Source organism: Narcine bancroftii, chromosome 3 (genome assembly GCF_036971445.1).
Source record: "Narcine bancroftii isolate sNarBan1 chromosome 3, sNarBan1.hap1, whole genome shotgun sequence".
Lineage (NCBI taxonomy): Eukaryota > Metazoa > Chordata > Chondrichthyes > Torpediniformes > Narcinidae > Narcine > Narcine bancroftii.
This window is the reverse complement of record NC_091471.1, coordinates 272,041,271-272,058,972: the sequence shown is the minus strand read 5'-3', so window position 1 is coordinate 272,058,972 and position 17,702 is coordinate 272,041,271. Positions and strand designations below refer to the sequence as shown.

The window sequence follows — 17,702 nt, the reverse complement described above, 5'->3', positions numbered from 1 at the left end:
TGACAAACGGCTCTGTATACGCTAATGGCCTAGGGAGCAGTTAAAAAGGTATGTGAGTGAAAAGAAAAATGGTCGAGAACCACTGATTTACATCCCTCAGGGAAGTTTTCTTTCAAGATCGTATTGCTTATTGGAATGGTATTCCCTCTGCGCTAAATTATCAAAGCAAAAGGTGGACAGGTGTTTGAACTGAAATCTTGGTATAGAATGACACCAATTAAATCTCTTTATCCACACAAATCTCTCCTTAAGTGAAAGGAAATTGGTAGAGGGTCACTGAATTTGACCTATGCAACCATATGCATGGTTAAGCCCATGCGGTTTCTTTTGATATGTAGAAGGATGGACTTTAAAAAGAAATCATTTGCAACAGTCCTGTTCATCCAGTCTCTCTTCATGTAACAACCACTGCTCTACTTTGGATTTGGAGAAACTGGAGACCCTTCACTGCAGTATCCTTTTGCAACTCTGTCCTTCCTTCAGTTGAGAGACCCATGGGTACAAATGATCAAAAGTGTTTTCCAGCGGGTCTGAGCAAGTAACATGCACAACTGGAACTCGCCCCTGGGGGGTGGCGACTAACACCGGTCATTTGAACTTCCACGGCCGCACATTGGACATTACAATAGGGCAAAGTTGGGTCAGAAGAGTGGGGAGATTTTAAAAGTCGCAATGCGTGAACTTGGTGAAGGGCTCAGGTCCGAAACGTTGCTGATGTGTCTATAAAGGGCACTGCTCGCCCTGTCGAGTTGCTTGTGACTTGGAAGTTGTTGCTTTAAAACACGCCCAACTCTATTATCCGAGGCTCAGGCAATAAGTCCGAGCTTGTAAACGCCACGTTGCAGATAACAACTCTTGCGCTTGTCTCGGAAAAGTTTGGCATGAGTTGAGGTTTGTTTCAGGAGGGTCGAGCGGCTCAGGCAGGGGTGCAACTTTCCCGGCGCACGTCCCCTGCCAGGTCCCTGTAAACCTCCCCCCGCGGATCCGGGAGGGGTCTGGATTCAAGGCGGGTGTGCCCTCCTCCCCTTGATGGGAGCGGGGAGGAAGAGAACAAAAGGAGGGTCGGTCCTGGGCGAGGCGCTCGCTGGCCGGGCTCGGGGCGTCAGTCATGTGCCGGGGACCAGCCCCCCCCCCCCCCCCCACTGCTGCAATTGACCAGCCGCGCTCCCACAAGGAAGCCGGGAGCCTGGGGTGGGTGGGGGGGGGGGAGTCCACGGCGCAGCAGATCGAGACAGGTCGTTGGATTCCGGAAGAACTGGAAATTCAGGTCGCTGCTTTTGTTGGTGCGTCGTGGTGCAGAGTCGGGGGGTGATTATGGCCCGTCCTGTGCGCGCTTTTAAATGTGTGCGTGTATCATCAATAGGTTGAAGAGAGGAGCGAGCCTGGCGCTGCCATCGCAAGATGTTCGAGAAGAGGAACCTCTTCGTGTTGCTGGACCTTCTGTGTGTGATTGTGGGTGAGTTTCTCGCTGCTGGGTTGGGGGGGTTGAACCTGGAGGATTGGACCAGTTGCTTAAACGCTGTGATTTTCCCCCGACCTCCCGGCAGAAGGCGAGTCCTCTCTAAAGACACTGACGGGCACCAGTGGAGCGGGACGATCCGCTCTCCCCGCGGGGTTTCAGCGCCTCTCTGGTCCCAGGTATTGCCACGGACTCCCTGCCAGACAGGGAACGCTGGCTCTTGCGAGCCTCAGGGGAAGGGAACATCCCCCTCCCCGACAGCTCCACCTTCCAACAAGATCATTACCTCGTTACTGTTTTTCTCTAATAACCCCTTGATTTCCAAATGTTCCTAACCCTAACCCCAATGCAGCCCGTGGTTGAGCCTGTGCAGTTGCAAGGATCCAGATCTGAACCAGGGTCTGTTTGAATGAAGTGTGCCCGTCCTCTTAGTCACTGTGGGTTTCTGCTGAGTGATTTGTTTCTTCCCACATTCCCAGAGATGGGCAGGTGGGTCATAAAGCACCCGATCCCACTCCGTCGTGGAGTCCTGGGCAACCAAGGTGAATTTGATGTCTTCATTCTTTATTGTCCTATAATAAAACGGTTCAATATGACAAGAAATTCTTGTAGGGGAAGTGGGACTGATCTGGTAGGCTGAATGGCTTCATACCTTGATGAAGGGCTCAGGCCAGAAACCTTGGATATGTATCTTTGTTATCTAAAGGACTCTGTATGATCTGCTGAGTTTCCCCAGCGTTTGTGTTTTTACTTCAACCCCGGTGTCTGCAGATTTTAGTCTTTTACCTCTCAATGGTTTTATTGGATGTTGTAATGAGCAAATGCTTTTAGCTAGAGAATTCCAAAGATTTGCTGCCCTGTTGAAGAAATTCTCAACCCTGAAGCTGACTTTGGTTTGAACTTTTGATCATTTGTTCGAAACACTCCAGCCTGAGCATCTCTGCATTTAACCTCTCCTGCCTATCTGTTTCAATGTGATCACCTATTTTCCTGAAGGTTGAGAGTATAGACCATTTGCTTCATCTTCCAGTCTCAATTCATGTAACAACCACTGATCTACTTTGGATTTGGAGAAACTGGAGACCCTTCACTGCATTATCCTTTTGCAACTCTGTCCTTCCTTCAGTTGAGAGACCCATGGGTACAAAATATTTCCAGGTGCAGTATTTCCAGACTACCAGATATCTTCAACCTCTCACTCCGGCAGGGTGTGGTACCTACCTGTTTCAAACCGATATCCTTCGTATCAGTGCCCAAGAAGAGTGTGGTAACCTGCCTAAATGACTATTGACCAGTGGCACTCAAATCAACAGTGATGAAGTGTTTTGAAAAGTCTGGCGTTGACCAGATCAGCTCCTGTTTGAACAGCAGTATGAATCTGTTCTAATTTGCCTATTGTAGCAACAGCTCTGCAGCAGATGCCATCTCACTGGCTCTATACAAAGCCTTGGAACATCTGGACAGTAAAGATACAAACATCAGGATGGTCTTTATCGACTACAGTTTAGCACCATCATTCCCTCAAAAACTGATCAGCAAACTCCAAGACCTGGGAGTTAATACCCACTGGGTAATTGGATCTTGGATTTCCTTACCTCCAAAGCATAATCAGTGAGGATTGGTAAGAACTTCTCCACAATCTCCATCAGTACCGGAGCACCACAGGGCTCGTTCTTAGCCCCCTGCTGTACTCACTTTACACCTATGATTGTGTGGCTCATTAGGCAACAACACCAACGACAAATTCACGACGACAGCACAATATTGCATATATAAAAAGAAATGGGAAAGAGATTGAAAACTTGGCTGAATGGTGCAACAACAACCTTGCACTCAATGTCACCAAAACTAAAGAGCTGATTATTGACTTAAGGAGGGGAAAACCAAATGTGTACAATCCAGTGATCATTGGGTATCAGAGGTGGAGAGGGTGAGCAAATTTAAATTCTTGGAAGTCACTAACTCAGAGGATCTTTCCTGGAGCCAACACACTCATGGCTTCATGAAGAAAGCACGTCAATGCCACTACTTCCTCAGGAGTTCACAGAGGAAACCATAATAGCAAGGAATAGTTGTATCTGATCGTGCTCATGTCACTTTGAATTATTTTATATTCCTCTTACTAAAAGGCAACGGAGATTTAACCCCACTTTACTTGCAGACAAATAATTCAATTTTATGGAGAAGCAAATACAATTCTATTTATTTATTTTGAACTTTATTTATTTGTTCAAAAAACAAATAATGTATGACATATACAGCAATTAAACATGAATGCTTTTTTATATATATATAGAAAAAAAAGAAAAGAACCCCCCCTTCAGCCAATTCTCCTGAGAGCCATAAAAAAGAAAAAAGAAAGAATATTAAAGAAAAAGTTAAATGTTCATTAAAATCTAATCAATATAAATGGAAATGTAAATATTCTGAGTATAACAACCACTTATTAATAAAAAAATTATAATTATTGTGCAAAACATGTAATTTTTTCCATTATTAAACAATATTTCATCTCATTATGCCATCTATTAATATCAGTCATTTGTATCTTTCCACGTACTAGCAATACATTTTTTCGCTACGGATAAAGCTAAATATACAAAAGCAAGTTGAAATTTATCTAATCCCAAACCTTTCAGAGGTTGCAAACTACCCAATAAAAATACTGTTGGATCTAAAACTATTAATCTTGTACAGATATTCTAAAAACGATTGAATTTTCTTCCAAAAAGATTGTATATGTATACATGACCAAACAGCATGAAAAAAGTTCCAACCGTATCACCACATCTAAAACACAAATCTGGTTCATTAAAACCATATTTTTTTTTAATTTTTCAGGTGTCAAATATAATTGATATAAAAAATTGTAATTAATCATTGCATAACGTGCATTTATCAATCTAGTTACACTATCATAACAGATATCTAACCAATCATATTCAGAAAAAATAAAACCAATATCTGCTTCCCATTTAATTTTAGATCCATCCCAACCTTTTTTATCCATACCATCCTATAATATTTGATACATCAATGAAATATAACCCTTCTCCGGTACCTTCATAAGAAAAGTCTCAAATTTAGTCATTTTAGGTAAAATCATCTTTCTACCAAACATACATTTTACCAAAGATTGAATTTGATAATAAAGAAATAAAAGAATTCTTACCAGTACCAAAATCTTCCCTCATCTGATTAAAAGATAAAAACTTACCCTCTTTAAAACAATCTCCCAAATTTTTCACACCTTTAAATCTCCAATGCAATAAACTTTGATTATGTATTGAAAAAGAAATAAGTTGATTATTATACAATGGAGTCAAAGCCAATAATTTATCCCTAGAGCCTATCATTTTATTTTTCTTTATCCATAACTTCATTAAATGTTTTAGTATAGGCACATTGTATTGTTGTAACAAATTTATATTCCACCTAAACAAAAATTGATGTATTTCAAATTCAGAAACACTTGCCATCTCAATTTTAGCCCAACTAGGAGACCGTACCAAATCCATCAGTGAACTAATAAATTTAAGTTGGGCTGCCTCATAAAAATTTTGAAAATGTGGTAAATGTAGTCCCCCTAACTCATATTTCCAAGTTAATTTATTCAAAGCTACTCTCGAAAATTTACCCCTCCATAAAAACTCCCTAATCATTTTATTCAAATCTCGAAAAAAAAATTATCAAGTAAATACGGAATAGATTGAAACAAATATTGTATATGCGGAAAGATATTCATCTTAATTGTATTTATCCTTCCCATTAAATTAATAGGTAAATCTTTCCATTTAATCAAATCAGTTTTAATTTTTTTTATTAACGGAGCATAATTTAATTTACATAAAGATTGATAATTAACATTCAAAATTATACCCAGATATTTAATTCGATTAGTCCACTTCAAATTAATAATATTCTTATAAACTGAATAATCTCCTTCACTTACCGGTAATATTTCACTTTTTTCCCAATTAACTTTATGTCCAGAAAGACATCCACATTGTATTAAACACTCCTTCAAGTGAAAAAGTGACTGAGCTGGGTTTATTAAATACACCAATACTCATCAGCAAATAAATTAATTTTATACTCCTCATCTAAAACTTTTATATCAACTGTGCTAAAGTTTCAATCACTAACACAAACAAATCTGGTGATAAAGGACAACCTTGATGAGTTGATCGAGTTAACTTAAAAGATTCCAAAATCAAACCATTCATCAATACTCTAGCTACCGGTTTACTATATAGAGCCCTAATCCAACCAATAAAAGAAAGACCAAACTTAAATTTCTCCAAAACGTTAAACAAAAAATTCCATTCAACTCTATCAAATGCTTTTTCTGCATCTTAAGGATATCACCATCGGTGATCTAAAGATTATCGAAATCTATTAATCAAACTAATCACACGCAAAATGTTATCTGAAGCATATCTATTCTTTATAAAACCTGTTTGATCAATATGAATCAACTTTGGTTAAAAACTTAGCCAATCTATTCGCTAATATTTTAGCTATTATTTTATAATCTACATTTAACAGTGAAATTGGTCTATTTGAAGATACTTTCAAAGGATCTCTATCTTTTTTAGGAATTACTGTAATTAAAGCACTAGAACAAGACTCAGGTAATTCATAATGTTCTCCAACTTGACGTAATACATCCCCAAAATCTGTAGATAAATCATCATAAAAAATGTTATAACTTTCAACCGAAAATCCATCATCACCAGGCGATTTACCATTCGGCATTTCCAGCATAGCCATTTTAATTTCCAAATCAGTAAATGGTTCTTCTAACTCCTGTATATCTGCATCCTCTAATATCGGTAAATTCAACTGTGATTAAAAAAAAAAGTTCATTCGATCCAGTTTGCTGTTTTCTTTCAGATGTATACAACTTCTTATAAAATGAATAAAATTCATCATTAATCTCACGAGGTTTACAAGTAATAAGAGAATTCCGTCTAACAGCATAAATTGTCCTCGATATCTGTTCTTTCTTTAATTGCCACAGCAATACTTTGTCCTTTTTCTCCCCATTCGTAATACCATTGTTTAGTCCTATTAATCACACATTCAAATTGATAAGATTGCAAAGTATTATATTTCAATTTCGGCCTAGATAATCCTATATTCTGATCTTTTGTAGCATCTTTCTGAAATTCCTTTTCTAACTCATCAATCTGTTTCTCTAATTCAAGACTGATTTAATTGATTCTTTTTTATTTTAGAAGTATAAATAATTATTTGTCCTCTCAAAGAGGCTTTCATAGCATCCCATAATACAAACTTACTCTGAACAGAATTAGAATTTTCTTTTAAAAAAATTATTTTTTTCAAAAAATCAATAAATTCCATATTTTTAACAACATTGTATTAAATCTCCAACGATAAGCTATTTGAATTTTCTCAGAAATTTCATATGTAAAATATAACAGAGAATGATCTGAAATCACCCTATGTTTGTATTTTCCCTTGTATATGTGCCGATACTAAAAAACGATTCATGTCCAGATGAATAAAAGGAAAAATCTTTCTCTGTCAGATTAAGATGTCTCCAACTATCTACTAAATTAAGATCTTTCATCAACGCTTGGACCTGAATTGCCATCTTGGATTTTTTAACTTTCTTCAGAGATTTATCTAATAAAGGTTCCAAAACACAATTAAAATCACCACCAACTAAAATATTATCATTAGCCTGACCCAAATATAAAAATGCATCTGAAATAAATATTTCATCATCTGCATTTGGGGCATAAATATTAAGTAAAGTCCAAAATTCACTAAAAATCTTACAATTCAATTTAAGAATACATCCTGCCTTTTCAACTCCATTGATTGTAATTCAAAAGATAAATTTTTATGTATCAAAATTGCTACACCTTTAGCTCTAGAATTAAATGAAGAAGAATATACATGCCCAACCCAGTCCCTTTTTAATTTCACGCTTTTCTTCACATTCAAATGTGTTCCTTGTAAAAAGGCAAGATCAATTTTCATTTCCTTAATATACACCAAGTCTCGCTTATGCTTAATCGAACTATTTAATCCTTGAACATTAAAAGTAGCAAACCTCAACTTTGACATATCTACTATTATTACTAAATACCAATAATATCTTTATATAAAAACTCAAATCAACGTATATAGGCCCTCCAATAAAAAAATCACAAATTATAAACTAACTAACTAAATAAATAAATAAATAATTTGAAAAAGAAAATTCCCCCCCCCCCCCAAAAAAAACTACCAACAGGTAGTAATCCCCTAAACAAAAATTGGGTGTGAGTCACCCACCAGTGGCTGATGATTAGTAAAGAACTTAGTGCAAATCTCCCCTTCTCAGCAAAACAGTCAATAACATCAAAATATCATAATAACAAAAGAAAAATAGAATAAGAAAATTCTTCTTTTCATCCAGAAGATTCCAATCTCGAAGATCCCATTTCAGAAGAAGTTGGACTCTTTCCGTTCCAGTTTTTTCCCACTTGTGCCATTCCTTCCATTTCCAGAGCAACCAGATTTTTCTTTAGGAGATAATGGTGGACTACGTCTTTGTCCTCTTATATCTGGCAATGAATCAGCAAAAATCATTGCTTCACGATCAGTCTCAAAAAACCGAAATTGATAGTCTCCATAAAACACCTTCAACACTGCAGGGTATTGAAAAGTAGACATAACCCTTACGCCACAAAACTTCTTTAACTGGATTGAATCGACGTTGGTGTTGAATGACCTCTTGACTCAAATCAGGATAAAAAAAAGACTCTCCTATTCTCAATCAATAATGGGGTTTGTCGTTGTCTCGCATTTTGTACTGCAAGTCGAAGTATTGCTTCTCTGTCCAAATAATTCAAACATTGAATTATTACCGGTCCCGGTGGTTGACCAGCTGAGGGTGTTCATCTTAAAGCTCTATGGGCTCTTTCCAGTACCAATCCCCCAGAGAAAAATTCTTGCCCTAATATTTGCGGAATCCAGTCTTTAAAGAAACGAAGAGGATCTTGTCCTTCTATACCTTCTGGCAAACCAACAATTTTCACATTTTATTTATTTTTGATAATAACTCCTCACCAACGATGTGTAACTTGATCATTTGGGTCAGAATGAAGCTTATTTGAGAGGACAAATTATTTATTACACAGCTAATATTAAGAAGACCAAAAGGGAAAGGCTGGAATTAATCAGATTAAATAAATTGGTTTACAGTTTGGTCAAGATTAAAAATCTGGATTTGTATAAAAGGAGAGTAGATCTAAAATTAAAATTTGACCTTTCTACCTGTCCTATTGAACAGCAAATGCTGAGGAGCAAGTTATTTTGTTTTTCATTCATGGTGGAAAATCAGGTAAATTGCTGGCCAGACAATTGAAGGCATTGCCTGCTTAAAAACAAATTAATAAGGTTCGAATGGGAGATGGTAAGACCACTACTGATTTTTTTAAAAAATTATATTTTGAGAATTTTACTCCATCCTTTACACCTCTGAATTTAATAAAGATTACACTTCAATGTAGGACTTCTTGGATCACCTTAATTTACCTTCGCTTTTTCAAAATAGTCGTACAAGTCTGGAAGCTCCTATTTCTCAGGAGGTAGCAGTTGAATTTTATAAATCTTTCTTAAAATGATTTTTACCTTATTTAAGTTTGGTGTTTGATGAATTTTTAAAGATGGAAAACTCCTGTTATCTTTTAATGAGGCTTATAGATCTCTTATTTTGGGGAGAAAAGGAAAAGATCCCGTCAAATATGCTTCATACACCCCTATTTCATTACTTAATGTAGACATGAAGATATTATCGAAAATTTTGGCCCATAGATTAGAGAATATTTAACCATTTATTATTGATCCAGATCAAATGGGTTTTATTAAAAATAGTTATTCATATTACAATATACATCAATTATTGAACATTTTGTATTTAGTCTCGACTTCAGCTCTTGAATATGTTCTTTCATTAGGTGGCTTTGGTGGAATGGGACTATCTTTTTGCTATTTTAAAAAAGTTTAACTTTGGCCCAGATTTTATTAAATGTGTTAAATTACTATATTTATGTCCCATGGCTACAAACTCTCAGAAGACAAAAAGTTTTTAGGCTCTATCTGGGAACTCGGCAAGGTTGCCCTTTAAGTCCATTGATTTTTTTTTGGTATTGCAACCCCTTGCTATAGATTTATGGGAGTTTAGAGATTTTTCAGGATTAATTAAGAATGTTGTTGAACATAAAGTCTCGATATGCAGATGATCTTTCGCTTTTAATTTCTAACCCAGAAGTTTCTATACCAAACATATTAAGTCTATTTGCCCATATGGGCCAGTTCTGAAGGAAAAATAAATCTCCATAACCCCTAAACTGGTTATCTTTAAGATATTCTCATTCACTAACTTAAAAGTTAGTTTTGGTATCTTGGAATTACAATCACTAAGAGTTGTTAGAATTTATTGAAGGAAAATTTTCTTCCAACATTTAATCACACAAAAGTTCTATTATTGGGATGGTCGCCCTTGTCTATTCTGATGTAATAATTTGATTAAAAATAAATATGTTACCAAAATTTTTCTCTTCCAGTCTATACCAATTTTTATACCTAGATCTTTTTTGACTCATTTATTTCATTGTATATATGGCAAGGAAAACAACTTCGTTTAAATAAAGTGCTTCGTCCAAAGAAAAAGTGCGGAGTTCTGTCACTTCCAAATTTCAAATTCTACTATCAATATACATCATTTGCTTCTTTTATTAAAATTTGATAAATTAGTTGAGCGCCCTTTTTGGGTGGAAATGGAATTGAATTTAAAAAAAAAATTATGTTGGCAGTCCTGGGGTCTTTCTTACCTTTTTCTAAATTATCAAACAATCCAATAGTGAGACATAGGTTGAGAATAGGGGCACAATTTAGAATTTTTTTTGGAATCGATAGTTTTTTCTCTTGCCAGTCCTATTATAGCTAATCATTTTTTTACCTCTTTATCACATGCTAGTTTCAGAGACTGGTGTAGAGTGGGGATTAATAATTTTAAATAACTTTTTATTCAAATAATTTTGCTTCTTTTGAACAACTGAGGGTAAAATTTAAATAACCCAGATATCTACAAGTCAGACATTTTCTTCATTTCAAGCTTTCTGATTTTTTTTTCCCACAAATTTCTGAAACACTTGATTCACTTTTTGACTGTTTCCTCAATATCAATTATGTATAGTGATTTGATAGATTTGAAAATAGTTTAGCTAGCTAAGATTGAGTGATTGGGAACGTGACTTGAATTTGTCACTTCCAGATGAGGACTAAGATATCATTCTAAATTTGATTAATGAATCCTCCTCCTGTGCACAACATTGTTTCTTGCAATTTAAGGTTGTACATGGAGTACATATTTCAAAAGTTAAACTATCTCACTTCAATTCTGATATTGATCCATTATGTAATAAATATAGCTTTTTTTGAGGCTTTAAAACTGCACTCCACCTACTTGTACTCGATGGTTACAAGAGGTCACATCCTATTATAGTTGATTTTTTTTAACACCTTAGAATAAAATCAGACATAATGTCAAAGATGTAAAGGTGGACTTTAAGACGTGGGGCTGGTTCACGGAGTATTTCAATCATTTAACGGATTGGGGGTGTTTGGACACTCCCGAGCAGTGCTGTCTGGTCTCAGTATCACCCTTTGTTTCCTATTTTTATTAAATATTCAAGTTTTCCTATATATCTCTATCTCTTTAAAGATATTTTAAAAAGGAAACCTTAGTAAATTTCTATAGAGGTGTGGTGGAAAGTGTGCTGACCGGCTGCATCTCGGTCTGGTATGGGAACACAATACCCCTGAGTATAAAACGCTCCAAAAGGTAGTGAACACAGCCCAGAATATCACAGGAAAAACCTTCCCCACCATCAAGAACATCTACAGGGAACCCTGCCGTCAGAGAGCAGCAGCAATTATCAAGGATCCACATCACCCAGCACTCGCTCCGTTCTCACTGCTACCATCAGAAAGAGGCTTGGGTGCCACAAGATTCGCACCCCCAGGTTCAGGAACAGCTGCTCCCCCTCCACCATCAGACTCCTCAACAACAAACTCAATCAGGGACTCATTTACGGACTCTGACTTATTCATTTTATTTTTTTGTTTTTTTAATCTCTCCGTATTACACAGTTATTTGCTTACATTTATTTCTTTACATGTGTACTTTATGTACAGTTTACCAATAAGTGGTAATTCTGCCTCTCCCACAGGAAAAAGAACCTTAGGGTTGTATGTGATGTCATGTATGTACTCTGACAATAAATCTGAAAAGTATATCATTGGAATAGGAACATAGAAAGTAGGAACAGGAGTAGGCCAAAAATGGCCCATCGAGCCTGCTCCGCCATTCAATATGATCATGGCTGATCTAATTTATGACCTAACTCCACCTACCTGCCTTCTCCCCATATCCCCTAATTCCTCTATCATGTAAAAATTTATCTAACCGAATTTTAAATATGTTTAATGAGGCAGCCTCAACCACTTCCCTGGTTAGAGAATTCCAAACATTCACTACTCTCTGGGAAAAACTATTTTTCCTCATCTCTGTCCTAAATCTACTCCCCTGAATCTTGAGACTGTGTCCTCTCGTTTTAGTTTCCCCGGCCAGCTCAAAAAACCTTCCTACATCTATCCTATCCATACCCTTCATAATCCTATATGTTTCTATAAGATCTCCTCTTATTCTTCTGAACTCGAGCGAATACAATCCTAGACGATTTAATCTTTCATCACAGGGATCAACCTAGTAAACTTCCTCTGGACCGTCTCCAGAGCCAGTATATTCTTCCTCAAATATGGAGACCAGAACTGGACACAGTACTCCAGGTGCAGTCTCACCAGTACCTTATACAGTTGCAACATTACCTCCCTACTCCTGAATTCAATTCCTCTAGCGATGAAGGCCAACATTCCATTTGCCTTCTTAATAACCTGCTGCACCTGCAACCTAACTTTTTGCGATTCATGCACAAGCACTCCCAAGTCCCTCTGCACAACAGCATTTAAAAGTTTTTCAACCTTTAAATAATATTCAGCTCTTTTATTTTTCTTGCCAAAGTGGATAACCTCACACTTACTAACATTGTACTCCATCTGCCAGACTTTTGCCCACTCATCCAGCTTAACTATATCCCTCTGCAGACTCTCCACATCCTCATTACAATTTGCTCTTCTACTCAATTTGGTGTCATCCACCAACTTGGCTACACCACATTTTGTCCCCTCCTCCCAAGTCATCAATGTAAATGATGAACAGTTGTGGGCCTAACACCGATGCCTGCGGCACCCCACTTACCACTCTCTGCCAACCTGAAAAACTCCCATTTATCCCGACTCTCTGCCTCGTGTCAGACAACCAATTTTCAATCCAGGCCAATATACTTCCCCGGACTCCACTTTCCTGTAACTTACTGATAAGTCTCTTGTGCGGCACCTTATCAAACGCTTTCTGGAAATCCAAATATACAACATCAACCTGTTCCCCTCTATCCTCCGCACCCATTATATCCTCAAAGAATCCTAACAAGTTTGTCAATCAAGATCTTCCCTTTCTAAAACCATGCTGCGTCTGCCTGATTGAACCCTTATGTTCCAAAAGTTTCACTATTTCATCTTTAATGACGGCTTCAAGCATTTTTCCAACTACAGACGTCAAGCTAATTGGCCGATAATTTACAGTCTTCTGCCTACATCCCTTCTTAAAAAGTGTGTTTTACTCAATCCCCTTGCAATAAAAGAGGTACCTTTTGCCTTGTTTAGTTTCTGATTCGATGATTCAGGTATCTCTGGTCATCTAACAGCTGTAAGCATCAACGTCAACTGCTGGCGTTGCTTTAAAGTGTGCGTCTCTTGATGGACTGGGAGAAAGATTAATTTTATATGTATTCATGACTGTTACACTTTTACCTGTATACTTAATAGATTACGGAAGGCAGATATTGTAAAAGCTGGACACTTTGGGGTGCATGTATCCAATCTGCTGACTGTGGTTTCAAAGGATTAGTTTGGTTTCTTGTGTGTCCACTGATTCTCCAGCTCGGTCACCAGGAGGTGGTGAATCCTATGGATTTATTGAGAATGGATGCAACGGTGCCAGATAATGTTTGGAGCATGCTCCCTGGTGCTGTTTTCTGAGAAGTTCCTCAACAACCTTAGCTTTCTTTCCCTTCCTTCTGGAATGATTTAGAAATGTCCATAACAGTGTTAGTTCTGCCTTGTATGGAGCCTGTTTTGTAATCTAATCTTTCTTAACATGGATATTATTAGACCAAGAATTTGTGCCTCTTCTGACTACCCTTCAGAAGGGGTGATAGTAATTACATTTAAATTAGACATACCATATATTTTGCGTTTAAATCGACCGGCAGATAGGTCGACCTCCCCTCTCCACCCTTTTTTTCAGCCTCATTTTAATGGGTTTGGTGAATTTAAGGTCTCAAAAGTATATCAAGCATATGTCGACCCTCTTTTTTTGGGCTGTCCGGGCCTCCCAGGAACAACCCCAAATTTTTTTTATTTTTTTTTTTAAACACCCCAGTCGCAAGTAACAAAGCTGCAAATTTAGTTTAAAAATAAAAATAACTTCAGCCTTTCAGATAGCAAGGGCGACGGAACTGGAAGGGTGACGTCGTGCTCCCCGTGGGAGCAGGTACCTTGGCCTACCAGGCAGGAGCGCTGACGTCAAGGTCCCAGGTAGGATCAGTTATGGCAGCGCCCAGTGATGGGGAGGTGTCAGGGAGCCGCAGCGCCGACAGAGGGGAGGTGCTTCCAGCATTGACTTGTACGCCGAATCGATATCAATTTTGTTTTGGGTGAATTTAAGGTCTCAAAAGTATATCTAGCGTATAAGGGTTTTATGACTCGACTTGTACACCAAAATATGCAGTACATACAGTATGGTAACATGCCAACAAATTGCCCCCAATTGACCTCCAACCCGGAATGTTTTGAAGGGTGGGAGGAAACGGAGTATCCGGAGGAAACCCAGGCAGACACTGGGTGAATGTTCAAACTCCTTACAGTGTTAGAATTGAACCCCGGTCACTGGAGCTATAACAGCATTAGACTAACCGCTATGCTAACCGTGTCACCCTTTCTTGAACTGCTAGGATGTAGATGTAGCGTGCGAGCAATATGGGCCAACACGATTCGTGAATTGTATCGAAAAGTGTCTGACATGGTAATGGTGGTCGTTCTGTGTACACTATGGTCCTGATCCTCAAAAGGTGTCAAAGCTGGAGTGAGGCAGCTGCTAGCAATGACAGTCTGGGGAATTGTTGCTGTGTATCTTGTGAGAACAATATACTGCAGCTTCAGTACAATAATAGCCAATGAACCAGGAATCAACTGGAGTCTTTAGTGCTTTGATGCTGCCGCTTCAATGCAGGCAAATGGAGAATAATGCTTTGCACTCCTGATTTGTGCCATTTTTAACTTGATCTGTTTTCCATTGTGGCATTTTGGATTTTTGCCTTCAGCTGCAGTAGAACAGCCAATAACAATACTTAATAGTGGCCACAGCTATTTATTACATCAATGTTATTGAACACGTGTTTAATATTGGGACCAGGTTTACAATCCCAGCTTCAAGGCCTAACTAATGCCATTAAAGCACATTTAGGAATACCAAAGTGTGTCCTACTTTCAATCTATTTAAATTAAGTTTAAATATTTCTTTGTCTGAATATGTGTGGGATTTCGGTTAAAACACCGAATGAGAGAGATGAGGTGTAAATACCCTGTATTTTAATATTCTAAAGGGTCAGAATTGTAGATGAAATAGGCAATCAAATTGGAGAGTTGCATCTAGTGCTGGGGAGAATAATTTGGCGCAGAATGTAGAGTATGGCTTTTATGGGAGGGGCATTGAGATTTGAGGCTGGCAGCTATATTTTTCAATTAGTTTTAATTTTCCTGACCGCAAAATATTTAATGCTATGCAGATGGCTCAAAGTAAACAAATATTTAATGGGAAACATTGTGTCCAGCTTCAAATGTTCAGGGCAAATGATGTCCATCTGCTTCAAGGATTGACACATGATAATGCAGTCATGGAACTGTTTCTGTCGATGAATCTTTCACGTGAGTGGATCTCCCGGCATTTGGTGCCACAATCTGGATAGGCTATGATTTCATGAAGAGGACTGGTTGAAGTACCTTGGTATGGGTGTTACCCTTGATCTTCAGCATGTACGGTACATCTGCATTCATCTTCACTCCATGAAGGTCATCTTTAAGAGGTGGTATTTCAAGAAAGCACCCAAGCCATGCCCTTTTCTCACTGTTGCCACCCAGAAGGAGGTACAGAAGTGTGAAAATGCCCACAAAAGCAGCTTCTTCCCCTCTGCCAACAGATTTCTGAACATACAGTAAACCTGTGTTCATTTTTTTTCTCTATTTTAATGCTAATTATTTAGTTTTTTAAATCTTGTTTTTACAGAATTAGATTTATAGCAATTTTGCTTCTGTAATGTACATTTCTGCTGCTGCCAAACAATAAATTTCATGACACCTGTTCATGAAAATAAATCTGATTCTTACTCCGTATGGTATGGAAGTGTCCTATCCAGGACAGTATCTCATAAAGCTGTAGGTCATTGCAATCATTGTTGAGGACTCTCCATACTTTTGCCCTCAATTAATCCATTGTAACAAATCATCTACAATATTCCTGGAATGGAAATCGTGTTTTAACTGGTATTAAAAAGGCAAAGTGAAAAATGCTTTGGCCTAGTAGATTGTATGACACCCTTAGTTGTATAGAAACAAAAAAAGTAAAGAATAAATACAATATTGGAGGGAAAAAGATGATGGCTTTGTCATCCTGAGGAGCTTGGAGTCCCTAATTCTGAGATGGAATTAAAATCTCCTATTACTTGTCCAATTCAGAAAGTATATCAACATTTGAAGGGATACTTTGGTCTATCGTCATTGTGTGAATGGGGAAACCATTTCCACAATTTAGAATGATCGCTAACATTAACATAAAATTTGAGTAGGCCATTCAGTCCTCCAATCCTACCCCACCAATCAATGCAATCATGGTCGATCTTCTATCCTTCGAACCATATTTCCTATCTCTTCTGATGCCCCCAATACATTTTGAATTCTATCAATTTAAAATTATCAAAAGTGAGAGAGACCAGAAGAAAATGTGCAGACTGGGGGGAAAAAAATGCATTGGTTGTAAAGCAGTTTGGGTACCTTAAAGCATTTTGGAGGAGATGCAAGTCTTTCACTAAAATGCTTTGCTATTGAGGCTTTTTTTTAGAAGAGTATTGGGGTTTAATTTAAAATGTATCTCTAAGCAGAGTTTTAGACACCACAGAGCCTGTTGCATCAGAGTCCATCTGCTAAATGGCTCTATTCTGTGAATGTTTCTCATTCTGTTCGACATTGAAGTGATGCAGTATGTTGAGAGAGTTCCCGATTGCAGCAGTGGTCTGTAAACTGGTGGGATCTGTGTTGGTGTATTTTTACATATTCACTTTCAATGGTTCAGATTTTCCACTACCAGACAATGAACCGCAATTGAGCTGAAGATAATTGAACCAATGTGCTAAGCTTTACAGATGCAGCAAACAAAATTGCAATATGATCTGTAGCTACATCTCCAGCTGATAATAACTTAATTTTCCAATTCACATGGTTTGGTTTGAGGTTACTCTTTGGTGTTGGAGTTTAATGTATTGATACAATGAGGTTTGTTTTTTGCATGCTACTCAGCCAACTCGCAAACAATGTTGCTGCTCTTTTGAGCCATTTTTGAATTAAAAAAATTATGGATATCAAGCAGGTTTTGAGGGGGGAAAAAAGCCATAACAATATTCAAACTGAGTTTCTGCCATCTTAATGTATCGGCAAATCCAAATTGTAATCCTGCAGAGTATGATGTCCATAAGTGTCTTGTCTCCTGGCACCTCCTGAATAACCATTGCACTCTCCCTGGGAGCCCAGTCTCCACCGCCGTAGCATCTCCTCCCATTCTACTAGTAACCCCTGCCTCCCTGTGGCTGCGTCACTACCACTGCTGCCTCCAAACTTGCTCACCCATGTCTCAGCCTTCATTGTAGTTGACGTAACTGCCACCAAAAAAAAGTTGAAATAAATGTTTGCTTGTTTTATTTAAATTGGTAAAAACCTTTTAATAAAAGTACAATTATAAATACTTATCAAAGTTCTGAGGAGAGGTATTGCA

At 37.8% G+C, this 17,702-nt stretch overlaps 1 protein-coding gene across 6 annotated transcripts in view; it reads left to right on the top strand.

Annotated features, from left to right (window-relative positions):
- Nucleotides 1-729: 729 nt before the first annotated feature.
- The window catches only part of LOC138758773 (phospholipid phosphatase 2-like), a 115,562-nt gene continuing 98,589 nt past the window's right edge, over nt 730-17,702 (top strand). Inside the window, exons 1-2 of one of the 6 annotated variants that reach the window (XM_069928146.1) lie at nt 730-891; nt 1,364-1,456. In XM_069928146.1, coding sequence (XP_069784247.1) covers nt 1,402-1,456 — 55 coding nt within the window. In that variant the 5' untranslated portion in view covers nt 730-891; nt 1,364-1,401. Of the gene's footprint in view, nt 892-933; nt 959-1,005; nt 1,062-1,161; nt 1,284-1,363; nt 1,457-17,702 lie in introns of those variants that run through there. The other 5 variants (XM_069928150.1, XM_069928149.1, XM_069928147.1 and 2 more) reach the window with 5 other exon arrangements.